This window comes from Nematolebias whitei, chromosome 7 (assembly GCF_014905685.2).
Source record: "Nematolebias whitei isolate Nwh7 chromosome 7, NemWhi1, whole genome shotgun sequence".
In the NCBI taxonomy this organism is placed as follows: Eukaryota; Metazoa; Chordata; class Actinopteri; order Cyprinodontiformes; family Rivulidae; genus Nematolebias; species Nematolebias whitei.
The window spans coordinates 11,054,809-11,079,151 of NC_056504.1; the positions used below are offsets into that span (position 1 = coordinate 11,054,809).

The 24,343-nt window shown below is 39.9% G+C and overlaps 1 protein-coding gene across 1 annotated transcript in view; it reads right to left on the reverse strand.

Annotated features, from left to right (window-relative positions):
• suclg2 (succinate-CoA ligase GDP-forming subunit beta) overlaps window positions 1-24,343 on the reverse strand; it is a gene marked incomplete at its 5' end in the record, with an annotated part of 106,004 nt that overhangs the window by 53,460 nt on the left and 28,201 nt on the right. Inside the window, 4 exon segments of the mRNA XM_037678619.1 lie at window positions 10,582-10,724; window positions 13,281-13,442; window positions 18,805-18,901; window positions 20,239-20,328. Coding sequence (XP_037534547.1) covers window positions 10,582-10,724; window positions 13,281-13,442; window positions 18,805-18,901; window positions 20,239-20,328 — 492 coding nt within the window.

Genomic DNA, 24,343 nt, shown 5'->3' on the forward strand with positions numbered 1-24,343 from the left:
ATGTGATCAGCTGGCTTTGGTTGTCAGCAGCAAAACTGGTTGATCCACTCTGAGAAGGTGCTATTTAAGAGACTGAGCGGAAAACAGCACCTCAGACTGAAGAAGTCTCTCGGACGAGAGACGAAAAGTTTCTACATTTTTTGTTGTTTTGCTTTGTTTTGGTTTTTTTTTTAATGTCCAGAGGACCAGATTTAACTTTTTTAGATTTTTCTACCTGGATTATTGAGCATGCATCAGGATACTTGTACTACTATTCCGACTTTGCAGTTTTTCCACTTATTGCGGGGCTTCAGGGTACAGATTCCCCATGATAATTGAGGGATTACTGCATGATGTAAATTTTTACCTCAAGATACAATATCTCAAGTTAAACATGCATCCTGTCTATTCTCAGTTTAGCATGTACTTGCGAAAATATATATAGATATATTTATATATTTGCTCTATACAGTCAATTAATTCAGCCTGTTGTAAATTATGTAAAAGAGACGCTAACATAATAGTTCTACTGATGCAAGTCACCATTTAATAGAGGGATGGAACATCAGCCTCATCGTGAGCAGGTAGTTGTGCATTTACAGGATGCACATAAATAAACCTGATCCACAGGGACCTCACCACACAACGATCAGGACCCAAAGGATGCAAGGCTGTTGATGATAGATCCCACAAAACAACCCAGAGGGCTCCAGCCCAAAGTTTGCCGATACAAGGAAAATGTGCCTAGAACAAGGCACGCACTTCTAATGTTTGGGGTATTGCAAATCATGATGGTAGGAAATGTGGCCAGCATGAAAATAAATAAATAATAAAACAAATAGATACATTAAATCAAATGAGTTTTTCTGGTAAATAGCAGGTCAATTCTTCAGAAAAAATTTAGCTTTTGGAGAAAAAAGGCCAGTGTTGTTTTTCCAGTGTTGATCTGAAATAAGTGTATTCCTGGTAGAAGAAAAGGGATTTCTTATTATGCCAAAGCACATGAACAATAATCCAATAACTTTAGAAGTGTTTCACTTAACAGTTTAGAATGTGCCAGTTTTGGAAGCTGCAGAAGCATACAAGCTATCCAACATAGAGAGAAAAGTAAAAAAAAAAAAAAAATTGTGCACATTAAAATTTGACACAACTGCCCAGCATCATTTCATCAGGTTGACGGTGAATATATTTCAAGGACTAACACACAATCACAGGATTAGCCAAAATATAAGCTGGGGTTGATTTTAAATCCACCAAAGCAGACAACACCCAATCAATACATCACCCAATTCCAACACCATATTTGTCCATTTGACTTTTCTGCACAGTAAGCAAAACAGCAGGGGAAAAAACACAAATTATATGAGTTACAGCCTATTTCTATTAATGACAAACCAATACAGTGACCAACACAGCACATAACTGGAAGTGTAAAAAAAGAAAATACATCAACTAGAGCCATAGCTCCCTCGGAGCACACAAACTGTCTGCTTGTCAAAAGCAATGTTCACTTCTCTTGTAGTTTGGCCTCAATATGGCAGCCCCAGTGCGTTGGCTGGACTAAGTATGTGTCCCCTTACAGCTGGTCCACTATTTAGTACTTGTGTAATACTCTGCACACAGGGAATGAACTCCATTATCGGGGTACTTTGCTTTCTACTTTCCCTCCCTTCTCTCGGCGCCTTTCACTGTTTATATTTATTACACAAGAGACCAGAATCTCCCACAGACCTTCAGCTCCAGCCGGAGAGGTGATTTCATTCCCTCTAAAATAACCTAACATGGGACTTCTTCATAACACGTGACTCTTGTGATTAAAAGTTGTTGGGGTCCCAAGTGGTCTACAAATGTGTGTACGGTGTTGATGCAACATTACAGGAACATATTTACACCTAATTGCATCCTTTTATGGTGAAACATAAAGCTGAGTGATTTCAAACATACTTGTGGTTTTAAACCTCTTTGTCGTAAAGCTTCTTTCCATTTTTAAAAACATCAGAAAACAGGATGACTTGACTTTCTAGAACACATTTATTGGCTCACCTGGCTTGGACCAAAGCCTTTGCATTTCTGTGACACCATACATGTAAAAAAAAAACTATTCGACACGGACTCGGGCATCTCCACATGGGGATGAGAAAGACAGTGTCTGAGCTGAATGGATTCAACTAGCAGGCAAAAAACTAAGGAGGGCTTCTTGCATTGACTTTAACAGGATTTAGCGAGATGAAAGGCTACAGGGAAGAAAGGAAAGTCACGGAGAAGGAAGGAGGTTAAGAGTCGCACCAAGAAAAAGAAGACAGAAAAAACTGTGATATGACCACTGAGGCCATTCTGATAGTACACCGTCTCGAAACATGTCTAAAGGCATGTCCAGGCCAAAAATAAGTGATGCGTTGTATCATTAACAACTAAAAAAAAAAAAAAACAACCCAACAACATAAAATAGTAAAAGTGGTTCATTCCCTATTAAGAGGAAGATGGGCTCAGGAGTGTCAGTGCAAGGAGGAAAGTGGTTAAAGGATTCCACAGGTAAGTTAAAGCAGTCACCGAGCTGGAAAGAAGTCAAATTGTTTGTAGTTTTCTTTGGGGGCATTGGGGGATGAAGCACCGTGGAATAACGCTACGCACAAACAGAGAGGGGAAAACACAGACGGGACTAAGAGGAAAAAAACTAGGAATCACACACACACACGCACACACACACACACACACGCACACACACACACGCACGCACACACACGCGCACACACACACACACAGACAAACTTCAGCCTTCAGACTACGGATATGACATGAATGCCACTGGGAAAAAAAAAAAACAGTTCAATGCAAGATTATGCAACAACATTAACAAATTCATATGAACATACCTCTGCATTTGCCTGGAAGGTGGGTCACTTGGCTACGCTAACACCAATGTGTCAGTCTGTGTCTGTTTCACCTCAGAACAGAGCCACCTATATTTGCATGCCTCCTTAATGTTGCACAATGCAGCAGCACACAGTGCAGTGTGCTGTTAGTCTGAAGGTAACAATGAAGCACTGCATGACACAACACATTCAAACATATACTGTACCCATTGATTGAAGCAGTCTCAATACGTTAGTCTTCAATATTATAGTTTTTTTCAATATTATTTATGTTTTGTTCTTCATTCATTTCTCTGATTTCTGTTTTTTGCACATCTGCAGAGAAACTGAGTGAGAACTGAACATTTGCTGCATGCAACAGAAATTTGATTCAAACTCTGCTGCCATTGTCAGCGCACTAAACATTTTAAGAGGTAAAAGACTTCATTCATCAGCAGTGAACGTTCTACCTAGATTTTTAAAATGTATATTTGTAAAAAAAACAAACACAGTTGACTGCAAAGAAAAATGACAACGGAGTAATTCAGCTTCACAGTTACCATGCTGCTGCTAACATGTTGGTGATTAAACTGACTGTTTTGTGAAAGCACTGACGGCATAAACTACTTTTTTTTGGGTGATGTATTTTTTCCTCTGTTTGATTGTTTTATATTCCAACAAACACGCAGAAATACCCATGCTTGGTCAGCAGGTGGTAAAAGTATCAAGACTAACGACATAAAAATAATAAAAAAATAGACGTGGGCTGATTATTTTTCTGAAAATAACTAAACTATTTTTCTTTCACAGCATCCTCCATTTCTTGGTAATTAAATCTTTTACCACAACTTTAGTGTCAGGACAAATATGAAACTAGCTAGAAAATAATACACTAACAAATACACAACAAATGTAATACAATAATGATACAATACAATAACAAATGCACTAAATATCTAATGTTAACAAGTGTCTATTTTGTCAAGTATGTCTCAGGACATCCTTGTAAAAGAGATTAAGGTTACATTCACACCAGCCCCGTTTAGTCTGATTTAATCGAACTTTAGTCTGTTTGCCTAGAAAGTCCAGTTCGTTTGGGGAGATGTGAATGTGCAATTGAACTTGATGCGGACCAAAAGTGACCTCTGATCCACCTAAATACCTAGGTCTCGGTTCGGTTGAAGTGGACTCTGGCGTGGTCTGAATGCAAGCGGGCCGGAGACTGTTTCAAAAGCAGGAAGTGGACTACAACGCAGGGCAAACAAACGCACATTTCTCTTACCTCATACGGAGCTGTCTCAGCTGCCTTGTGTGAAAAACAACATTCTCCACGGTCTTCTGCCTCATCTTCTGCTCATGCTGAGTCCATTGTTGAAAAATGACAAAACAGAAATCCTAAAATCGCTAAAACTTGACGCCACTCCATTTTTGTTTTTATTTCCACCAGAAGAAGAAAAAGTGTCTTCTTCAGAAGTTTTTGTGTCGTTTCCTTCAGTAGTTCTTGGTGCAGCGCCACCACAGGCGAGGGGGGGACAGGTTTGCTTGACTGACTCAGTGCAGTGTGAATGCAAACCGCACCAGCTGAAATGTAAACAAATGTTCTGAAAATTGGTCCCCAATCGAGCCAAGTCTACTGGACTATCAGAGGCGTTTTCACCCCTGATAGTCCAGTGGCATCAAATTTTAGCAGTTTTATGAGTTTCGTTTTGTCATTTTTCAACAATGGAGTCAGCATGAGCGGAAGATGAGGTAGAAGACCATGTTGAATGTTGTTTTTCACACAAGGCGGCTGACGAGTCCGTATGAGGTAAGAGAAATGCACGTTTGTTTGCCCTGTGCTGTAATCCACTTCCTGTTTTTGGAGCTTTCTCCAGTCCACTTGCATTCACACTGCATTTGAACCGCGCCAGAGTTCACTTCAACCGGACCGAGACCTAGCTTTTTAGATGGACAAGAGTTTGCTTTTTGGTCCGCATCAGAGTTCGATTGTGCATTCACACCTCCCTGAATGAACTACTTTCGAGGCAAATGGACTGGAGTTTGATTAAAGCGGACTAAACAGGGCTGGTGTGAGAGAAAGAACATAAAATTCACAATTTAAATGTTAGTAAATTTAGAATATAGTTCTTATTGTAGCTATTCTTTTCCGCTGGAGTCATCGCAGTGAGCAAACTCGCACGACAGATTTGGCAATTGTGAAAAAACCTGGTCTCGAACTGGCAGCCTCAGGAATATGAATCTGAGTCACAGACCACTGATCCACAGCGGTCCCCAAAATTATAATTTTGTATTTATGGAATTATTATATTACTCCCAAGCAAAACTCCACTACCATGACAGTTGTTTGATGTGGAATCAAACAAGACATTTTACAGAAATTCCATCATTTACTCAAGCTCATAAAAAAAAACAGCCTTAAGCTCTGGGAACAAAATGTCAACTTGAACAAAACATCCATCTGCCACTTCCTCTATGGCACAGGCACAAGGCAATAACAAGCTTATTTGGTTGTTGGTGTAGCTGCCTGCTCTTGCTTTGTGCCTACAGGTGATCTGAACAAAACCTCAATAAATTCAGTCATTCTGTCAACAAACTGTTTTATACGTGGATATGAAGGAAGTGCAGCTATTTATTTCAGCATGAAAAATAAATATGTCCTTGCTTAAAAAGCTGGGGGGCTTAAATTCAAACAAAGCTGAACGGCTTAGCAGAGCCAGCTGAGCCCATATTTAAAACACAAATACAATTTAAAGCCTTTCCTCCATTCCTGTAATATTCATTTCATTTTTGGTTATTTTTCTGTTCTCACACAAATTATGCTTGTTGTATTAATTTTATATTTTATATTTCTTTTGGAAAAATACACATTTTAAAGGAAACAAATGCTTGTAGAGTAAAATAAATTGAGCTAAGACAAATCAGGCTCTCTTTCCCATCTGTTATTCAGTTCCAGCTGCACACTTGTATCACCTCCACTCGTCTCAGCACAATGAGCCGGAGACATCAAAGTAAAATCTGAGACGCACGGAGCGGGAAAACCGGAAGAAGGAAAACAAAAACAGAAGAAACTGAAACTGAAGGAGACAGACACCAGCGGTTTTAGTGTAAACGTATGGCGCCATTATAGTGGGATGTGTGCAGCCTGTTTTACTGGCTTCTTCCTAGATGAAAAGACTTCTGTCATTTCTGCACAAACTGGTCTCTAATAAAACACTTTTATTCATATATGCCTAACATTAATAACTAATTTTAGGCTGTTTAACTGAGGATTCACCCATGCGTTCAAGGATTTCCTTTCAAAGGAAAAAGAAATGTTAAAAAATATGTCAAAGGTAGAAACTATTAATGCCATTTCATGTTTTTTTTTATGTTTGTAATAATACAAAAAAAAGTGTTATGTATCGTCTTCATTGTATGTTCCCAAACAATGGCGAAATTGGATCTCTGCATTTAACCCATCCACCACCAGGTGGTGCAGTGGGCAGCTATTGAAAGAGCCTGGGGAGCATTTTTGGGGATAGAGTGTGCTGCTCAGAGACACCATGAGATGTGCAAAGACAGGGGATCGAACATGGGACTTTTGGGTCCAGAGTCGTCTGCCCTGCCATTACACCACCTCGGCAGGGGGAGTGGTGGCGCAGAGGTTAGAGAAGGTGAGTCCATGATTGGAAGGTCACTGGTTTGACTCCCTGGAACAACAACATCAAAATGTGGGTGGGAAAGGTGAAATATCCACACCTGCCTCCACACTGGGCCCTTGAACAAGGCCCTTAACTCCCACCATCTGCCCCCCCGGGTGCTCTAGAGGGCAGCTCTGCTGCACACAGAGGGCTGTGGTAGCTCGGTGGTCTGTGGTTGTCTCAGGAAGAACATCTGGTGTAAAAGCAAATGACAAGTCTTTGTGCGAGTTAGTTCACAGTGGCAACCTCTGAAGAAGGGAGCAGCCAAAAGAAGGAGGAACGTAATAATATATATATTAAGTGCAAATACGATTTTATATTTCTTAGAAATAAGAAAATATACTAATTCTTGATATTAATTTGGTCACAGTCATCTAGCTTTAGGTGTGATTTAACCATTAGCCTGTTCTCATATTTTTAGAACTGGGAGCAGCAGTTTTTTTCTTAATAAAAAAAATAGTGGAAAAAATAAAAATCAATGCAAATGAGCAGCTCGCTCAAATTATGAAATGATTAACATTTCCTCCACACATGAGAGCAGGTTTCTCAGCTGCTCTCGTTGAAATGCTAATGGACCTTCCAGCCCTTTTTAATGTCAACTCTATTCAACTTTTTCCCACAGCTAGGGAGGAGCTTCACGTCGCCATTTCCAAACGACAGCAGGAGGGACAGGCAGCGGGCTTACTCCCCCATCTGGATCCAGGGAGACAGTCCAGAACAAAATGAGAAGAACAGGAGGGAAGGTTCTCTCGTCCATGCAGGGATTTTCTCTCTCTCTCTCTCTCTCTCTTTGATTTTATCTCTGCAAATATCCAACCTGTTTTTAAAGGCTAATATAATAATCATGACGGCTCTAAATGAGGGATGAGCGATGAGCGAAGTTCTCCCTTCTGTTGATTGCGTTTCTTTTTTTATCCCTCACATTCATTTTCCTTCACACTCTCCTGGTTTTAATTCATAAGGCCGAATCGATCAAAGAGAGGGTATTTGACTGGAGAGAGGGAATTCCTGCTGTGGTGGTCAAGTTAGCAGATTTTATGCATTCACCTATGAAGGTGTAAAACACTCGCCTGTTTGAAGCTGTGCTTAAAAATCCCATTGTTAAAAAGTCAAGTGTCTTACTGACAAAATATTTCAATTTTAAGAAAACACTAGCACTTTTTATGCAGCATACTCAAGTTGAAAGTCATTGACATATTTTTTAAAACGAGTACGGAGAGCAAATAGTGGTCACATTTCTTGAAAAATAGTACGTTTTGTGTTTGTAATTCTTGCTAGTTTCTTCTGTTTCGTTCCGTTACATTCACTTCATTTTCACCTGTTTCGCTTTCTTGCTTCCTGATTAAGTTTTGTAATGAATTTTTCAATCACCTATCTGTATATTTACAGTTTGAGTTTTATTTCTACATGTGTCAACTCCTCATGTTGTCATTGCTTGCGTCCTGTTCTATGTTAGGCTTTTTGTTTTGCCTTGGTTTACTGTACTGACTGTAGATGTTCATTATTCTATCTGTCCCTCTGCCATTACAGCACCTTAACTTTGACGTTATAATTTATGTTTTTACCTGACTGTTTCTAAACTTATATTTGTGTTTCAGTCCTTGATTTTTCAACTACCCTGGTTGTGTGACTGTAGTAAATGCAATTCTCATTAAACCAACTTTTTTATGGGTCAAAAATAAAACTAATAACTTGTAATTATTATCTGATGTTTTATTACTCGGGAAAATATGTGTGAAGAATTATGGTCAGCAGATATCTTGATAGTAAATCACAGGACTCCACATTACTCTTGAACAGCAGCCAGACAAATTTATTATTATGTCGACAAACACAAAGACACTATTTTGAAAAGTAATCAGTAAATTTGTGACATGGGTTAAGATGGTGACAGAATCTTCTTTTGGCTTTTCCCTTTTCAGGGGTCGCTACAACAAGTCAACCGTGTCCATTTCAATCTGTCCTCTGCATCCTCTTTTCTCACTCCAACTACCTCCATGTCCTCTCTAACTACATCCATATATCTCCTCTTTGTCTTTTTCCTGGCAGCTGCATTTCTAACATCTTTCTACCAGTATACCTACTGTCCCTCCTCTGGACATGTCCAAATCATCTCAGTCTGGGCTCTCTAACCATACAACATAGCTGGTCTCACCACTGTCTTGTAAACCTTTTCTTTGACCTTTGCTGACACCCTTTTGCCACAAATCGCTCCTGAAACTTTTCTCCATCCATTCCAGCCTGCCTGGACTCCCTTTTTCACCTCTTTACCATACTCCCCATTTTCCTGGACAGTTGTCTCTACGTACTTGAAGTCCTGCACCTTTGTGACCTCTGCTCCTTGTAGCCTCACTGTTCCACTGGCCCCTCTCTCATTCACACACATGTACTCTGTCTTACTACGATTGACTTTCATTCCTCTTCTTTCAAGTGCAAACCTCCACCTCTTTAAATTCTCTTCCACCTGTTCTCTGTTCTCACCACAGATCACATGTCATCTGCAAACATCATAGTCCACGGGGAGTCCTGCCTGACCTCATAACCTCACCCTGACCTCATCCTGGTAAATAACAGAAATGAAAACAATAGTAAACAAAAGTCCTCTAATACTGTGTTAAGGTATACAGTAGTCCTCGCTACTTCACAGTTCGTTTATCGCGGACACGGTTCATTTATCGCGGACTCACTCTATCACAGTTTTTCAAAATAAGATTGGACATGACAAACAATTGGCTGATTGATGGATGAGCCACACAATCGGCATGGAATTTTTATTTAAAATGAAATATTTCAAATTATTTAGCACCTCCTGAACCTTTGTGCAGCCCAGACTGCAGGATAAACTTCCTCTGCAGCTGATCAGCTGTTCTCCGTGCAGAGCAGAGAAGTGGGTGTGGCCAAGAGCGCTTGCAGGTGGCAAAGGGCAGCGGAGGCAGGGAGCTGAAATCATGATGTTCTGTGCTCTTTTAGAGAGTTTAGAGTTTAGATTGTTAAAATATTGCAAAAGTGTGGGCAAGGTTTAAAATGCCTAACTACTTGTACTACTATTCCTACTTTGCGTTTTTCACTTATCGTGGGGCTTCAGGGTACGAATCCACCACGATAAACACAGGACTACTGTAGTAAAAACTGTAACCTGTCAATTTATAAACAATAATATTTTCTAAAGTCAATATATCACAATTGTGCCTTTGAAGTACACATACCTGTATAAAGTCCTGTGATTGAACATATAATGTTTAGAAATTTAACAGGTATTTAGTAGAAAAACAGATTATTTGCAGATAACCAAACAGACTCTACATGGTGTAGTAGGTTTCTCTAAGACGTTTTTTGACACTCCCAGAGGGGAAAGCAATAGTAGAGGAGTTATCACAGCTTGTAATTAGTGTGAAACACAATTTTGAGAGCATTTTCTGCCAAGTCAAAGATGCATTTGCTATTGTAATAAAAGGTTTAAAAAAATCTTGGCTGAGAGCTGAACTTTTATCGAGTTTTACTCTGCATTCCACACAACAAAAGGTTGCCAGAGACGCTAACACAAAGGCAACCAGATATCAGTGCTGGGGTAAGGGAGTGACAGCAGTGAGGGAATTAGTGATGTGATGACAGTCAACACACAATCAGCCCCGCAGTATTTTTACAAGGCTCACGTTGTTTAGTCTGGACTTATTAGATTTCTGAACATAGAGTTGAATCGTTTGTAAAACGCCCCGAGCTGTCACTCACACAGACCCAAGTCCCTCAGAAGCATGCATTTGATTGACTGGGCTGTGAGTTAATATGCACATGATGATCTTTGTCAAAACAAGACTTTAGGAGCCAAATTCAGAGCTGAGCGCTGAGCATCAATTTACCTAGTCTCAGCAGCTGAAATGAAGGATTATGGTAACAGTAGCCTGTAGTCTGTTTCACTCAGGAAACGTGGACAAAAGCCAACATCTGTTGTCTAATGAAGTGTCTCAGTAGCAATGAGGTAACTACAAAGAGAAAGCTTTGTGAAGAAACAGAACGAACAAAAACAATTTAGCAAGTAGTAAACTAAAAGTACTTCTTTTTTTAGCTCCTACCTTTGGATCAGCAGTCAGCAGCTTAAAAGCCTCGTACACCTGTCTCTCTTTGACTCCACCCCCAAGATCGAGGAAATTAGCTGGTTTCCCCCCATGAAGGTCAATAATATCACATGTCGCCATGGCCAGACCAGCTCCATTCACTGTTTTGAAAATGTGAATACATAAAATCTATTATGATGTGTTCGTATATGTCGAGAAAATAACATTTGTAACCGTAAAAACCAAACAAAACTTTCAGTATGTCTTTCTGCATAATATAATATGTCTACAATTTGTCTTTCTGCACTAATATAAATTTACATTTTCTTTGTTATGAAAAAGTCAAGTGCAGAAAATGGAATAAAACTTCAATGAGTAGAAGTAGAATGTCAGAGTCAGATATTCTTTATTGTCATTCGCACCTCATGTGGTACATGTGGTGGAGCGAAATTATGTACACAGGGTCCCAGTTACATCCAACAATAAAATGTAAAAGAAAAACAGTAATAACATCTAAGATATGAACTAAGAAAAACATCAACTAAATATACACTAAGCACTAATAGCATAAAAAAACATTACGTCAAACATCAGCACAAACATGAACATGAGTCTGTGTGAGCAGATAAGCACGCATGAACACATCAACATGAAACAGATCAGCAGCAACATGAAACAGATCAGCAGCAACATGAAACAGATCAGTAGCAACATAATGTGATTTTTTCCACAATGATTATTCTGGTTAGAGATTCATGAGTCCAACAGCCTCAGGGTAGAAGCTGTTCCTGAGTCTACTGGTTCTACACAATGCTTTTCAACCTCCTTCCTGAGGGGAGTGGGGCAAAAAGTGTGTGTGCTGGGTGAGTGGGGTCCTTCATGATACAGGTGGCCCTCTTCCTGCATCTGGAGGTATAGATGTCTGTGATGGTGGGGAGACTGACTCCAACAGTCTTCTGTGCAGCCTTCACCACTCTCTGCAGAGCTTTTCTTTCTGCAGCTGTGCAGCCTCCATGCCACACGTTGATGCTGGAGCACAGGATGCTCTCCACTGCACACCTGTAGAAGGAGGTGAGGACAGAGCTTCCCAGACCAGCTTGCCTCAGCCGTCTGAGGAAGTAGAGTCTCTGATGAGCTTTCTTGATCAGGCTGGTGGTGTTGGTGCTCCAGCTGAAGTTGTCATTCATGTGTACACCCAAGTACTTGTAGCTGGAGACCACTTCCACCGCAGATCCTCTTATGTTCAGGGGGGTGTAGGTGTTTTTGTTCCTTCTGAAGTCCACAATCATCTCCTTTGTCTTCTTCACGTTGATGTGAAGGTTATTCTCTCTGCACCAGCTCTCCAGGTGTTCCACCTCTTGCCTGTAGCTGGACTCATCATTGTTTGTGATGCATCCCACCACCGCTGTATCATCTGCAAACTTTACAATGTGACAGCCTGGATGGGTAGCTGCACAATCATACGTGAGCAGAGTAAACAGGAGGGGGCTCAACACACATCCCTGAGGAAAGCCAGTGCTGAGGGTTATGGTGGTGGAGGAGAAGTTGTGGATCCTCACTGACTGTGGTCTGTTTGTTAAGAAGTCTAGTACCCAGTTGCAAATGGAGGGGCTTAGTCCTAGTGTGAATAGTTTGTCCATCAGGGTTTGGGGGATCATGGTGTTGAAGGCAGATGTGAAGTCCACAAAGAGCATACGGACGAAAGAGTTTTTCTGCTCCAGGTGGTTGAGCACAGTGTGGACCACAGAGGAGATGACATCCTCTGTTGATCGGTTCTCACGGTATGCATACTGACGAGGGTCCTCGTTGATGTGGATGGTTGTGAATGTGTGAAGGCAGCTAACATTTGTTAATTAAACAGCACTGTTGGACATAAACAGCTGAACAAATTGTTAATCTCAAAAAATATTTGGAGTGAAAGTCTTCACCAAAGGAAAATTGATGTTAAGGAACAAAACAAACTGCTCACAACTTGTCATTCAACTTCACAAAAAGATGCTTTAATTAAACAAGATTCTGTTATACTTTCTGTGGCCTGTCTTCACATTTAGCCCGCTGCCAGTATCAGTACCCTGCTGGGTTGTATGTCTTACCTCATTTGGTTTAGCTAAGCTGAATTTGTGTCTTGGCAAGCTCCCCGACTGAGGTCTCAATAAAAGGGAAATTTGCTTTAACAGCTGTCACTTTGGTGGCTTACAAAACTCTCAAAGAAGCTGCGGGGTCCTAAAAGCTGTTGTTATTTTAAGAGAGTGGGAGCAGTAGATGCAGAATCGGGTGCGAGCGTGTGCTCGAAGGGGGAGCAGTGCTAACAGACATCTAATGTGTTTATGAGGCTATGGGGTAAGGAGCGAGAGCACCTGTTAGTGCTGCTGCACACTGTAAAAGCTTTGATTTATGACAAGAGAGGAGCCCTTTAATGAGAATGCTAACAATCTGGCTCACTAGAGAGTTTCTGGGCGGATTATGGCTAATTAGAATGCATTGGTTATGGCAGCCTTCGTTCTGAGTCTTCAGCACGCAGCTTGTTATGTTGACTGTAGGAGAGCCTCGGCTACCTTCAGTTTGTCCAATTTTTATCTGTGTCAAAGCTTTTACTTATGTGATTTAAAAGAGATATTAAAGTCAAGAGGTATCTGCTTAAGGCGGAGAATTCATTTATTTGTTGGTGTATGTGCGTTCAGGTGAGAGAATTTTGTTACAGGGCTTTGTATCCATACCAAAGCAGGCGATGTTTCCATCCATTCCAATATATTTGAGGTCCCACTTGGCTGCCTCCATCTCTGTGGGGTCGCTCTCAGACATGTCGTCCATGGCAAACACAGCTTTCTGACGGAATTCAGCGTTGTCATCAAAGTTGATCTTGGCATCAAAGCAAACCACTAGGAAAATATATATAGATACGGGCAGAAGGTGAGGCGGCAGTAAAGTCAGCAACATAAAAAGCACAAGAGAGATAAACAGAGGTGGCGAGCAAGAGTGAATCACGGAGAAAAAGTGAGGATGTAAAAAAGAGCTCATTAGCAATTAGAAAACCTAAAATAATGAACTTAAACGTGCCCTTTTCGCCCACAGGTCTTAAAAATGGTAAAGGTTGACTCACTAATTTATATAGCTGAGACATTGTTAAAATATAGGGATTGCACTAAATTTATTATTTATTTGACATAAAAAGGAAATACATTAAAATACAAAATCAGAAACTATCAGGATAAATATCAAGCAAAAAACTAAAAAATATTATAAGTAGACCCAATCAATGTCCATTGATTATTTAATTTAGGAGAAAAACTTCAATGTTTCCTTGTTTAACTGGTGAAACATCAAAAACAACAACAATTAAAGCTGCACGCAGCATTGGAGGCCCTCGCAGAAAAGCGCCGCTTCGGCCTTATGGTGACCACAGGAGCTCCAGCTAGTCATCGCGAACGCTCTTGTGCCAATCCCCCATGCGTTCATCATGGGGCGCATTTCCTGAATCTTCGACATCCCCTTCCGTCCATGTCAGTACTTGTCCAGCTGCAGGTCTTACAAGTATAGGCGAAATCCGACCTTCCAGACAGGAGTTAGTGACTTGCTGTTTTGTTGCGAATGTTTGACAAGCACTTCCTTTATGCTTTTCAACATGTCATGTGTGGTAATCAACAGTTAGTGAACAAAGTTTCAGTCTAATATCTTACACAGTGTGACGCTGGAAGAGTCATCCAATAATCAACAGTTTTTTTTTATCTGAGTGGGTGGGGCTTAAGTGATGTCATGACTAAACATTACCAATGTGTCTACAAGTGCTCAATGATGAAGCACAAAAAATCAGGTCCAGATCGGATGATGTATCACTAAGATATAACTTTTTGAATAATGTAGGGGGTGCACTTGAGTGAAATGTTAAACAACAGCAATGTGTGTAGAAGTGCTCACTGAAGATACAAAATAAATCTGGCGCATATCGGATGATGTATCACTGAGATATAAGTGTTGGAATAATGTAGTGGGCGCTGTGGAGGCTATTGGCCACTTATCATGGATTCCTGTTCAAGGGATGGATAATGATTGATCATAGTGATTTTGGTTCACCTCGGCTCAAATCTGTGCAATTTAGAGCCAAACGTATTGCAACGGCGTCACTTCTTAATTCGTCATGCCGCCACGCCCACATCCTCCAGCTAAAACTATTTGTAATTTAAATCAAGTCAGTTCAACTTGTTATCTTCTAATACAGGATCATCCTGATTAGGTCAAGGGTGTCAGTGAGGGAGCATTCAAAGTAAAAAAAAGTGACTTCCTGTTCTGAGGTGGCGGGGTTTTTAATGACCTCAGAATATGACCACAGAGGATTGTCGGGCATCCAACAGGGATGACTCATGCCAAGCTTGGTGCATTTTGGTCTTTCAATGTGAAAGTTATAGTGTTTGTAAATTAACGGCGTGAAGTGCAACTTTGAGGCTTGGCACACCCCTTTAACATATATGAAAACGCAAGCTTTAGATAACTTTTACTCCCCAGTGTTTTAGGGGCATATTAACCAAGTTTGAAGGCAAGCCTTCAAAATCCCAAGGAGGAGTTAGTTAAAATTTGCAATTAGAAATGCCCAAAAATGACCCTTTGACCCAAAATGGCCGACTTCCTGTTGAGTTTGGACAATGGCTCCAAGAGATTTTTCATAGGTCCTGAGAAGATACAGATGTTCGCCGAGATTCAGAATTATCTGTTATAAATTGGCTTGGGGATGAGGACGAGCAGCCATGTTCTTTTTGGAGAGCAGTGGTTCCTCCTTCAACCCTGCCACGCACACCGTTGTTGTTCAGTGTTCTCCTCATGGTGGACTCATGAACATCAGTCAATGTGAGAGAGGCCTTCAGTTGTTAGAAGTAACCCTGGGGTCTTTTGTGACCTCGCTGCCTATCACACACCTTGCTCTTGGAGTGATCTTTGTTGGTCCACCACTCCTGGGGAGAGTAACAATGGTCTTGAATTTTCTCCATTTGTACACAGTCTGTCTGACTGTGGATTGATGGAGTCCAAACTCTTTACAGATGGTTTTGTAACATTTTCCAGCCTGATGAGCATCAACAACTGTTTTTCTGAGCTCCTCAGAAATCTCCTTTTTTCGTGCCATGATAGACTTCTACAAACATGTTGTGAAGATCAGGCTTTGATAGATCCTGTTCTTTAAATCAAACAGGGTGCCCACTCACACCTGATCACCATCACATGGATTGAAAACACATGACTCTAATTTCACCTTCAAATTCTAAGAGGTTCACATTTTAACACAGAGACTGGATCATTTTCCTCAATAAATAAATGAACAAGTATACAATTGTTGTCTCATTTGTTTTATCGGGTTCTCTTTATCTACTTTTAGGACTTGTGTGAAAATCTGATGATGTTTTACGTCACTTTTAAGCAGAAATATAGAAAATTATGGCGGGTTCACAAACTTTAAAGCACCACTGTAAATAATAGAGACACAAAACATGAGGCAGGCAGACTCTCCTGGGACAGTGGAGATGTTATGTCTCCTTCACGTAAAGTAGGTTTCCCCACAACACAGCTTGTTTTGTTTGGAAATATCTATTATTGCAGTCTATCTACAAAATGAATTTAGCTATTACCAAACAAGGAGAAAAAATACTTCCCTTTGAGAAAATCTATGTTTTGATACATGTTTGTGGAACGCCTGCAGGAAACTAGCTGCGTTCCCAGGCGACTTGTGAACAAATTGAGCCATGCACTGAGCTGAGATTCATGTGAAGCTTGCTTACAAAGCTTTTCCAAATCACAACCCTGCTGTTAGCAAAAACAAACAAAAACACACACATGCTTTTACTATAAATTCAACTCTTCTAAGACATCCTTCCCCTCATAAAGATTCATGGGAAAGCATAAAATAAACATCTTGTCAATGTTTGATGCAGTGCACTTTGAACAGGAATCTGTATTTGAGGAGCCTAAATGACAGTAAAGAAGCAAAGAATCTTCAGCGTGTAATTAGCCTCACATCAACGCTAAAATCCGTTCAGCATCACAGACAAAACAATTTGTCTATTCCTTTTTTACTTATTTCCTTAAAACAAGTTCAGCAAAAGCAGCGTTGCAGATGGAGCAATCACTTGTGACAATGTTTAAAGACTGTCTTCTGAATGATGAGTGCGTCAGATGTTAACTTGTTATTGCAACGTGTATCATGCTGTGCTTTATTCCCAAGAGGACATGGACTTTTGCACAGTGATCCAAACTGTAAACTTTCATTAGCCCAACTAAAAAGACCTGTACTTTAAAACTATGTATACAGGTGCATTTAAAACAATTAGAATATCGTGAAAAAGTTGTTTTTTTTGTCAGTCATTTCAGAAAGTGAAACTCATATATTACATAGATTCATTACACGGAGTGAAATATTTCAAGACTTCATCTCTTGTAATTTTGATGATTTTGGCTTAAACATTAATGAAAAACCGACATCCAGTGTCTCATAAAATGAGAATATTCCACAGCCAGCTTTTGGTACATGTCAGTGTGGGCAGGAGCCAAGTCCTGCTGGAATATGAAATCAGCATCTCCATAAAGCTCGTCAGCTGAAAGAATTAGAATTTTTGAACTCGGGTCAGAGCAAAGACCTCAGGAAGAACTGATCCAGACGGTTTCAATCCTGTAGACCCCACTTACAGATTTCAAAACCAGCTGTTAAAACCCTTCAGAAATCTTTTTACACTCAACGTGTCAGCTGAAGGAGAGAAGGGAAATGTACGGTGTCAGAACCAGCCTCAGCTTGGTGTGCTGGTTTTGGTAAGTTAAATGTCAGAGGAAACGTCTAAAGGCAAAAATAAAGACAAAGGTAAAAATTGTTACTGACACGGTGGAGGCTTGTTTCACACATGGAGAGGTTTGCACCCCCAGTGGAAAGCTGAGCAGCCCACACTCCCACTAATGAGAGGTTTAAAGATAAGAGCACTGCAGCAGCTGTTCCTCCAGCTGCAACACACGCCGGGCCTGCTCGGTAAATACATTTTACTACCGTTTGCATCTAAACGTTTGTCACTATTCTACTGTAGCCGTTATCTTATAAACAGCTACATCCATGGGTCGAGGGCTTTACTCAGACTTTAAACTTTGGTAAAAGTTAAAACTGCACACGGTTAGTAAAACGTTTTCATCTACAATACAACAAAACGGTGCTGTATCAGCAGATACACACACCTCAAAAATAATTAACATTCATATAAGTTTAGATTAATAAAAGTACCAATCAACTGACACACTGAACTAAGATAATTAAATAAATCCTAAATCGTCAGTAAATGTATCAAATTTCTAATTAGCCCAAGTTATTTTCTGTAGATTGAAAAGTAATAGGCTATTCTAGACTTCTTAACCTTTTAATTTGCTATAATCTCTCTTTGATTCTTTCAAACGACCTATCCATTAGGAATAAGGAAGGTTCGCAGCGAGAGGATTCATGCAGAGTACTCTTTTATTACGGACTAAAACTGATTAAAATTTAAATATAACAATTAGTAAGTTTTCAATGGAGCTGTAGGAGCAAGAGTTAGACATTTTCTGATTCAGACACAATTTTATCGACTTGACTTTGACTTTAAAGTTTAACATTTGCAAAAATTTGAGATTTGTTCAAGAAAAGATGAGCTTTTTGCATAAATGATAAAAAAAATTTTTAAACAATCAGACTTTGTTTTATTGAATGATTTGTTTTAACTGAATTCATGGGATATTAGGAATTTACCAAAACCTTTATTTAATCTGAACAGATATACTTATTGTTTGATTTTATTTTTTTTTTACTGTGGAGCATCCTTCAGTAGTTATTTTTACCACTATGTAGAAGGTGGAGTACCTCAGGTAGGTACATGAGGCTGATGCTAGATTTGCAGCTCCTCCTTATTTGTGATTGAAAGCTTTAAAAGCATCATTAAAACCAAAACATAGACAAATATCGGCAGGCTGTGAATATAAAAAGGTTCTGCTCCTTGAAGCTGTTTGCACTTTGATCCAGATAAAATCATGCCGACAAGAGGCTGATGTCACTGTGCTGCAATTATAATACACCTCATGCTCCTGAGCAGATTCAGACATGCAGAGAGGCTAACAAGTTAGTATTTAAAATGTTTTTTTCTTTAAACAAAGCAGAATAAAAATGGTGTATTTTCCAAAATGAAACACAAAATAGTGGCCAGTAAACACAGAAAAACACAAGGACAATACAACAAAAACAACAAAAAGTACCTTGTCCTTCAGGAGTCTCTCCAAAAGGATTGACTTCGACTTGAGTGGCGTCGACTTTCAGGAACAGATCATAGAGCCTCTTAATCTGATCTGCAGCCTGCAAAGTCCACAGACGACAGTAATTACTTGAGGGTTTGACTCTGAGCACTTGGTCCCATCAAGGCCGCACAGCTTTACTTCACAAGCTGCATAAAACATGACAAACCACAGCCAACATCAGGCTGTCTGAGCTGTGTTTGCATTGATGTGAAGATCCAGAGGAAAATTTACACTCCGGCACATGTTGATCAAACATTACTCGTAAGATGACATCTAACACAGCTGTTTTAATATTGCAAGTTGTTTTAGTTAATTTTAAATCTAAAACTTAATCTATGCACCAGAATCTGAAAAAAAATATATAATTTTAATAAGAATTTGAAAAAAATTCAATTCATATCTGAAATTATTGAACAGCTTTTAAGTAGCGCAACAAAAATAATTTGACACAACATCAAAACTCAGTTTTACACGCGTACGTTTTCCATAAAAAGTTGAATTGGCACATACATACGATTTCTCCTATAATCAAAAAGCCTGTTTACAAGAAAAAAAGTCTGTGTTTGGTCTGAAGTGAACAGTCTAGCAGTCGACTCAGCAACCAGAGAAGCAAACTGACGATGCTCACACTTCACCGATCATTTCTATTTCTTCCTTTGCCTGTTTCGAATCAATGCTCTTTCAACGCGCTGCAAATCAAAAGATCAAATAATGTAATGCAATCAAAGCGAACAAGTCTTCAACTCAAGTTTGTTTCACAGAAGCAGATTTATTTATTTGATTTATACGTTTTTCTTGTGTTATAATTTTGAGTTATTCTCATTTCTCATGCCACAGTGCCCGAGGAAAAGAAAACAAATTAGTGATCTGACGCCACGAGACAAAAGAGGCTTTGAAATCGACTCATCCAAGCACACAGACCCATTTGGTCTGTAAAACCTGGGGTGCTTCTGTGCTGTGCTTCCCCAACCTCATTTTATGAGCAAATGATGCATGAACATGCTTTTTAAAACTTGAGGTAAAAAGAAAATAAAAAAAAGGATTGTTTCATCGGCTAAAAAGTCTATAGTGAAGGAAGTTTAACAGCTTACTGCAAGCTCACAAAACATATTGATCACAAAATCATTGTGCAGCATATTCTATCAAATAATGGTGTCATTAGTGATGTCAGCTCCTGAGCTTGGCACAGTGCCTTGCATCACTGCCAGCTACAACAATGCACCACCTGGCAGGTGAGCCCTGCGTAAAGACTCTTCACAGTTTGCCTCTGAAAAACTAATAATAGCCAAAGTATGGCTGCTTTGTAAATGCTCTTGCTTCTCTGTGTGTGTGAATTGCAGATCTCTCTGTCTCCCCTTCTCATTGCAACTTTAAAGCCCTCATTGCACCCATTACCTGTCTTTGCAGAGGTCCTTTGAATCCCAAATTAGCAGCCATACGAAGTGCCTGGTCGTCTCGCACGCCTTCAAATATATCTATGACTTCCTGGAGGCAAAGGAAAGGAAATGAAAAAGGAAAGGATGACAAATGGGTGATAGAAGAGAGAAAGAAAAGAAAGCTCAAATGTTGGACTACAACATGACAAAAACAAATGATTAGGTGTATTAAACTCATATGTATGGACAAGCTGTCAAACACAAAAGATGAAATGTTGGGACTAGAATAAGGGATTTACAACCTTGTATCTTAAACTTTTAAGAGTTAGGAAGCTCATTTATGAAGGGTTTAAAACACTGTTGCTGTCATGGTCAGTACTTCTTACCACCCTGGTGTGTATTTAAGTTTGATGTATCTGATAGGTTTTCTTATTTGACACTTTGAGGGTTCCTAGTTTATATAATGCACATATTTTTCAGTGGAAGAAAATGAATAAAAAAAAGTTTTCACTCTACTAAAAACAAATTATCAAATGAATAATATTTTTGTATCTGCAGTTCACAATCATCTCCATTATAATCTAAAACCAAGTGCATAAAAAGTTATTATTAACCTTGAAAGCTCAGACCCAACCAGCACTTATAAAAGCTGATTAAAATGCATCCATAACAGTGATCATCAACTGGTGGCCCCCGTGCCATACCCTGGCTCATTGCATGTGTCCCACCAGTTACTAAATCATTAAACTGTGCACAGTTTGATACAGAAATGAGGTGCAGTCCAGCCCAGAGTTAATGATGACTGTGCTTTGGCTCATCAGGATGCTCAGAGTACATGATCAACCCTGATTCAGATGCTGAAGCACAACAGAGGCCTAAAGCGCAAAGTAGGAGAGAAGCACTTAGGATGCAGAACTTCAAGATTGACTCGTGTCTTTGAGCATTTTGCTTGTTGATTTAAATGCAAACACCTATTTGATGTTTGTGACGAAGATTAGACACTTTCATAACTTTCAGTTTTAAACTAAATGTAGTCCAGTTTTAGTCTAGATGTCTGTGAACTTTTAAATGTGTAGATGCCGTCAACCTCAAACCCTTACTTAGTCAAGTGTACTAAGAAAAATAACTTCTTAATTATGAGTCACTGTAAGAATATGCTGCACTAGTAGGTTTCTAGTGAAATTAAAACTAGGATGCCCAAAGCAAACAATACTAGCATCAATGAACTGAGCAGTGATTAGCAGTGGTATCAGTTGTACAGTTAGTTTTCTGTGAAATTGTTTTACTGTTGGAGCAAGAGCACCCTGCAGATGTGTTAACTGTTGAAACAATTAATCCATGTTTGTGCCTAATGTAGCTACCCCTCAAGTAAAACATAAAATAAAATAAAAAATCATGTCTCTTACATTACACTTTTGGTATTACCCTTCAGACGTTAATGCTGTCAAACTCTCATGGTATTTTAATGTTTCACATTCTCTTACATAACATCAAGAGTTTTGTTTACTTTTTTACAAAGTGATTGGGACAGTAATTATACAAGTGAAGTCTCCAAAAAAAAAAAAAAAAAAAAAGCTTCTCAATCAAAAAGTAAAAGTGGAAAATTGTTCCAACAACTTGGAAAAAAAGCATGGCTAGCCTTCTAGTGTTGACAAGAAAAATGGAAATAAAAGACTGATGTTGAAAGATCTTTCTACAGCCCGGCAGGAAGTCATTTTAGTCAACCAGAGGTGGTAAACTGTCTTATTATTTAAAAATTTAGGATTTTTTAAATTACAAAAGGACCTTCTTGATCTGGCTGTCCAGTCAAACTGAAAGTGTAAAGATGAACCGTGATTAAAAGTCCTGTAGCCAATGAGACCAAATGTTTATTTGTGATACTGATAGGGCTGAGTACCGAACGTTGGATTTTTAAAACGGTATATGGATCAAAACATGCCTTTTCTTTCGGTGTCAAGTATCGGTGATTGGCTGTAACGTGACACATGGTTTCAGCACGCATGCAGGTAAAACACAGACATATGGCAAACAGACATATGTGGTTACTCCCAGAGCTGTATAGAGCCGCAGTATATCTATGGCGCTGGTTACGCCCACAGACGGGGTTCACGTGTATGTGTTGTGTGAACTAGTGCAGCGCGTGTGTCGTCAAACCGCTTCAAGTTACGAGCGGAAAGTTGCTCCGTGTTTGTCTGCAAGAAAAGTGGAATTGTAGCCTCCTCCTCTCAGCGTTAAAGTCAGCCTGTGGGTGTTAGAGCCTGAACGGCCTGATTCAACATCTCCACGACCGGACTCCTCTTCATCTGAGAACTCCGAGGACGGAGCTGTGTCCGGGATTTCAGCTGGCAAGTTTACGTTTGTTAATATTACTGCGGCTAAAAAAACAAAAACAAAAAAATATATTATTGCAGCTTCGTGGCTGCAGTTTAATACGTGCATCGCGGTGAGTTAAACTAGAATCCATGTAACGCTAACTTTAAGATATTAGGTTTTTTTTCTTCTTTCGGCCGCTCCCTGTTTTTTTAAGGGTCGCCACAGCGAACTAAGTTGCACGAAGACTTGGCAGGTTTTTTTTTACGCCGGATGTCCTTCCTGACGCAACCACAGACACAGAGCTACCACAGCCCTCTGTGTGGAGCAGAGAGCTGCTATCTAGGACACCCGGAGGAGCAGATGGTGGGGGTTAAGGGCCCAGAGTGGGACGAATGAGGGTGGGAGCAGGTGTGGCTGCTTCACCTACCCCACCCACATTTTTGATGTTGTCGGTACCAGGGCTTGAACCGGCGATCTTCTAATCACAGGTCCACCTTCTCTAACCTTTACGCCACCACTCCCTTAACTTTAAGATATTAGTGTGTAGCTTTATTTTATGGCTATCTATGTACCTAGCTAAAATCAAAAGCTAACTAAAGATCGACAGTAACAGATGTAGCTTAGCTTGTAAAAATGTGCCCATCCATGGTCAGCTGCTTAAACAGTTCAATAATGTTCACTGTTTCTGTTCTCCTCACAGGAGCCTCTGACCCTGATGTGAGGAGGACAGACAAAAGAAAAGCAAGATGGGGGCCACAGGACAGACACAAACTTTGTTGTTAAAGTTTGCTTCTTTTTCTACAGTGGAGGCTGCATGGTGGAGGTAAGTTAAGCTGTAAAGGATATTGTCGAGCAGTTAAGCTTTTACTTCTCAGCCTAGATAATGTTTTTTGAGCAATAATAACACAACCATGTTACTGTTGATGTTTTGTGTTCTCATGTCAATTAGGGAGATTATCAGATCCCTAAACCCCAGAGAACCACAGAGAAGATTCAGGCAGAGACACAGAGGTTCAGAAAGTCTGCCATCAACCCTAACCTCAGTGAATCCAGTGACCTGCTGGTGGAATGTGAGGGACAATATGTCAGTGCTATCAAACTGACAACCAGGTATCTGTGTGTGCAACAAGCATCATCCACACCCTCGGAATGAACATTTTCTACTGCTGGAGACACCATCAGCCAGGAGTGGGCTTGTTTGTGTCCAGAGAAAACAGACATGTTGATGTTTCTGAAGAAAAACTGTGAAGTGAAAAGGTCCTCAGTGTGTAGCAATGAGCATTAGACACTGACGTGTCACTGGTTGTTTGCAACTGTTCTTTTGAACTGGACATTTTTTGTCTATTTTTATGTAAGGAAACTGCTTGGAATAGAAATATCAAGTTAAAAAATAAAACTCACAATTGGTACTATAATGTGTAACATAATTTTATTCTTGTTAGAATTAATATTAATTATAAAATTAGTACCGAAAAACGTATTGTTCAGGAACCGACACCGAAGTGAAGGTAACAGTACCAATTTTTTTTTAGAAAGGCACCCAGCCCTAGATTCTGGAAAAGATTTATTGAGGCCCTGTTGGCACAGGGCTTTACAAAGTACGGCAGCATGGTGGCTCAGTTGGTAGAACTGCTGCCTCTCAGCGAGCAGGTTGTCCGTTCAAATCGTAACCCGAGGCCTTTCAGCCGAGATGGGGTAGAGGCAGGGCAGCCGACTCGGGACCCAAAAGTCCCAGGTTCGATTCCCAGCCATTCCCACATGTCGTGGTGTCTCTGAGCAAGACACTGAAGAAAAAAAAAAGTCTGATAGGA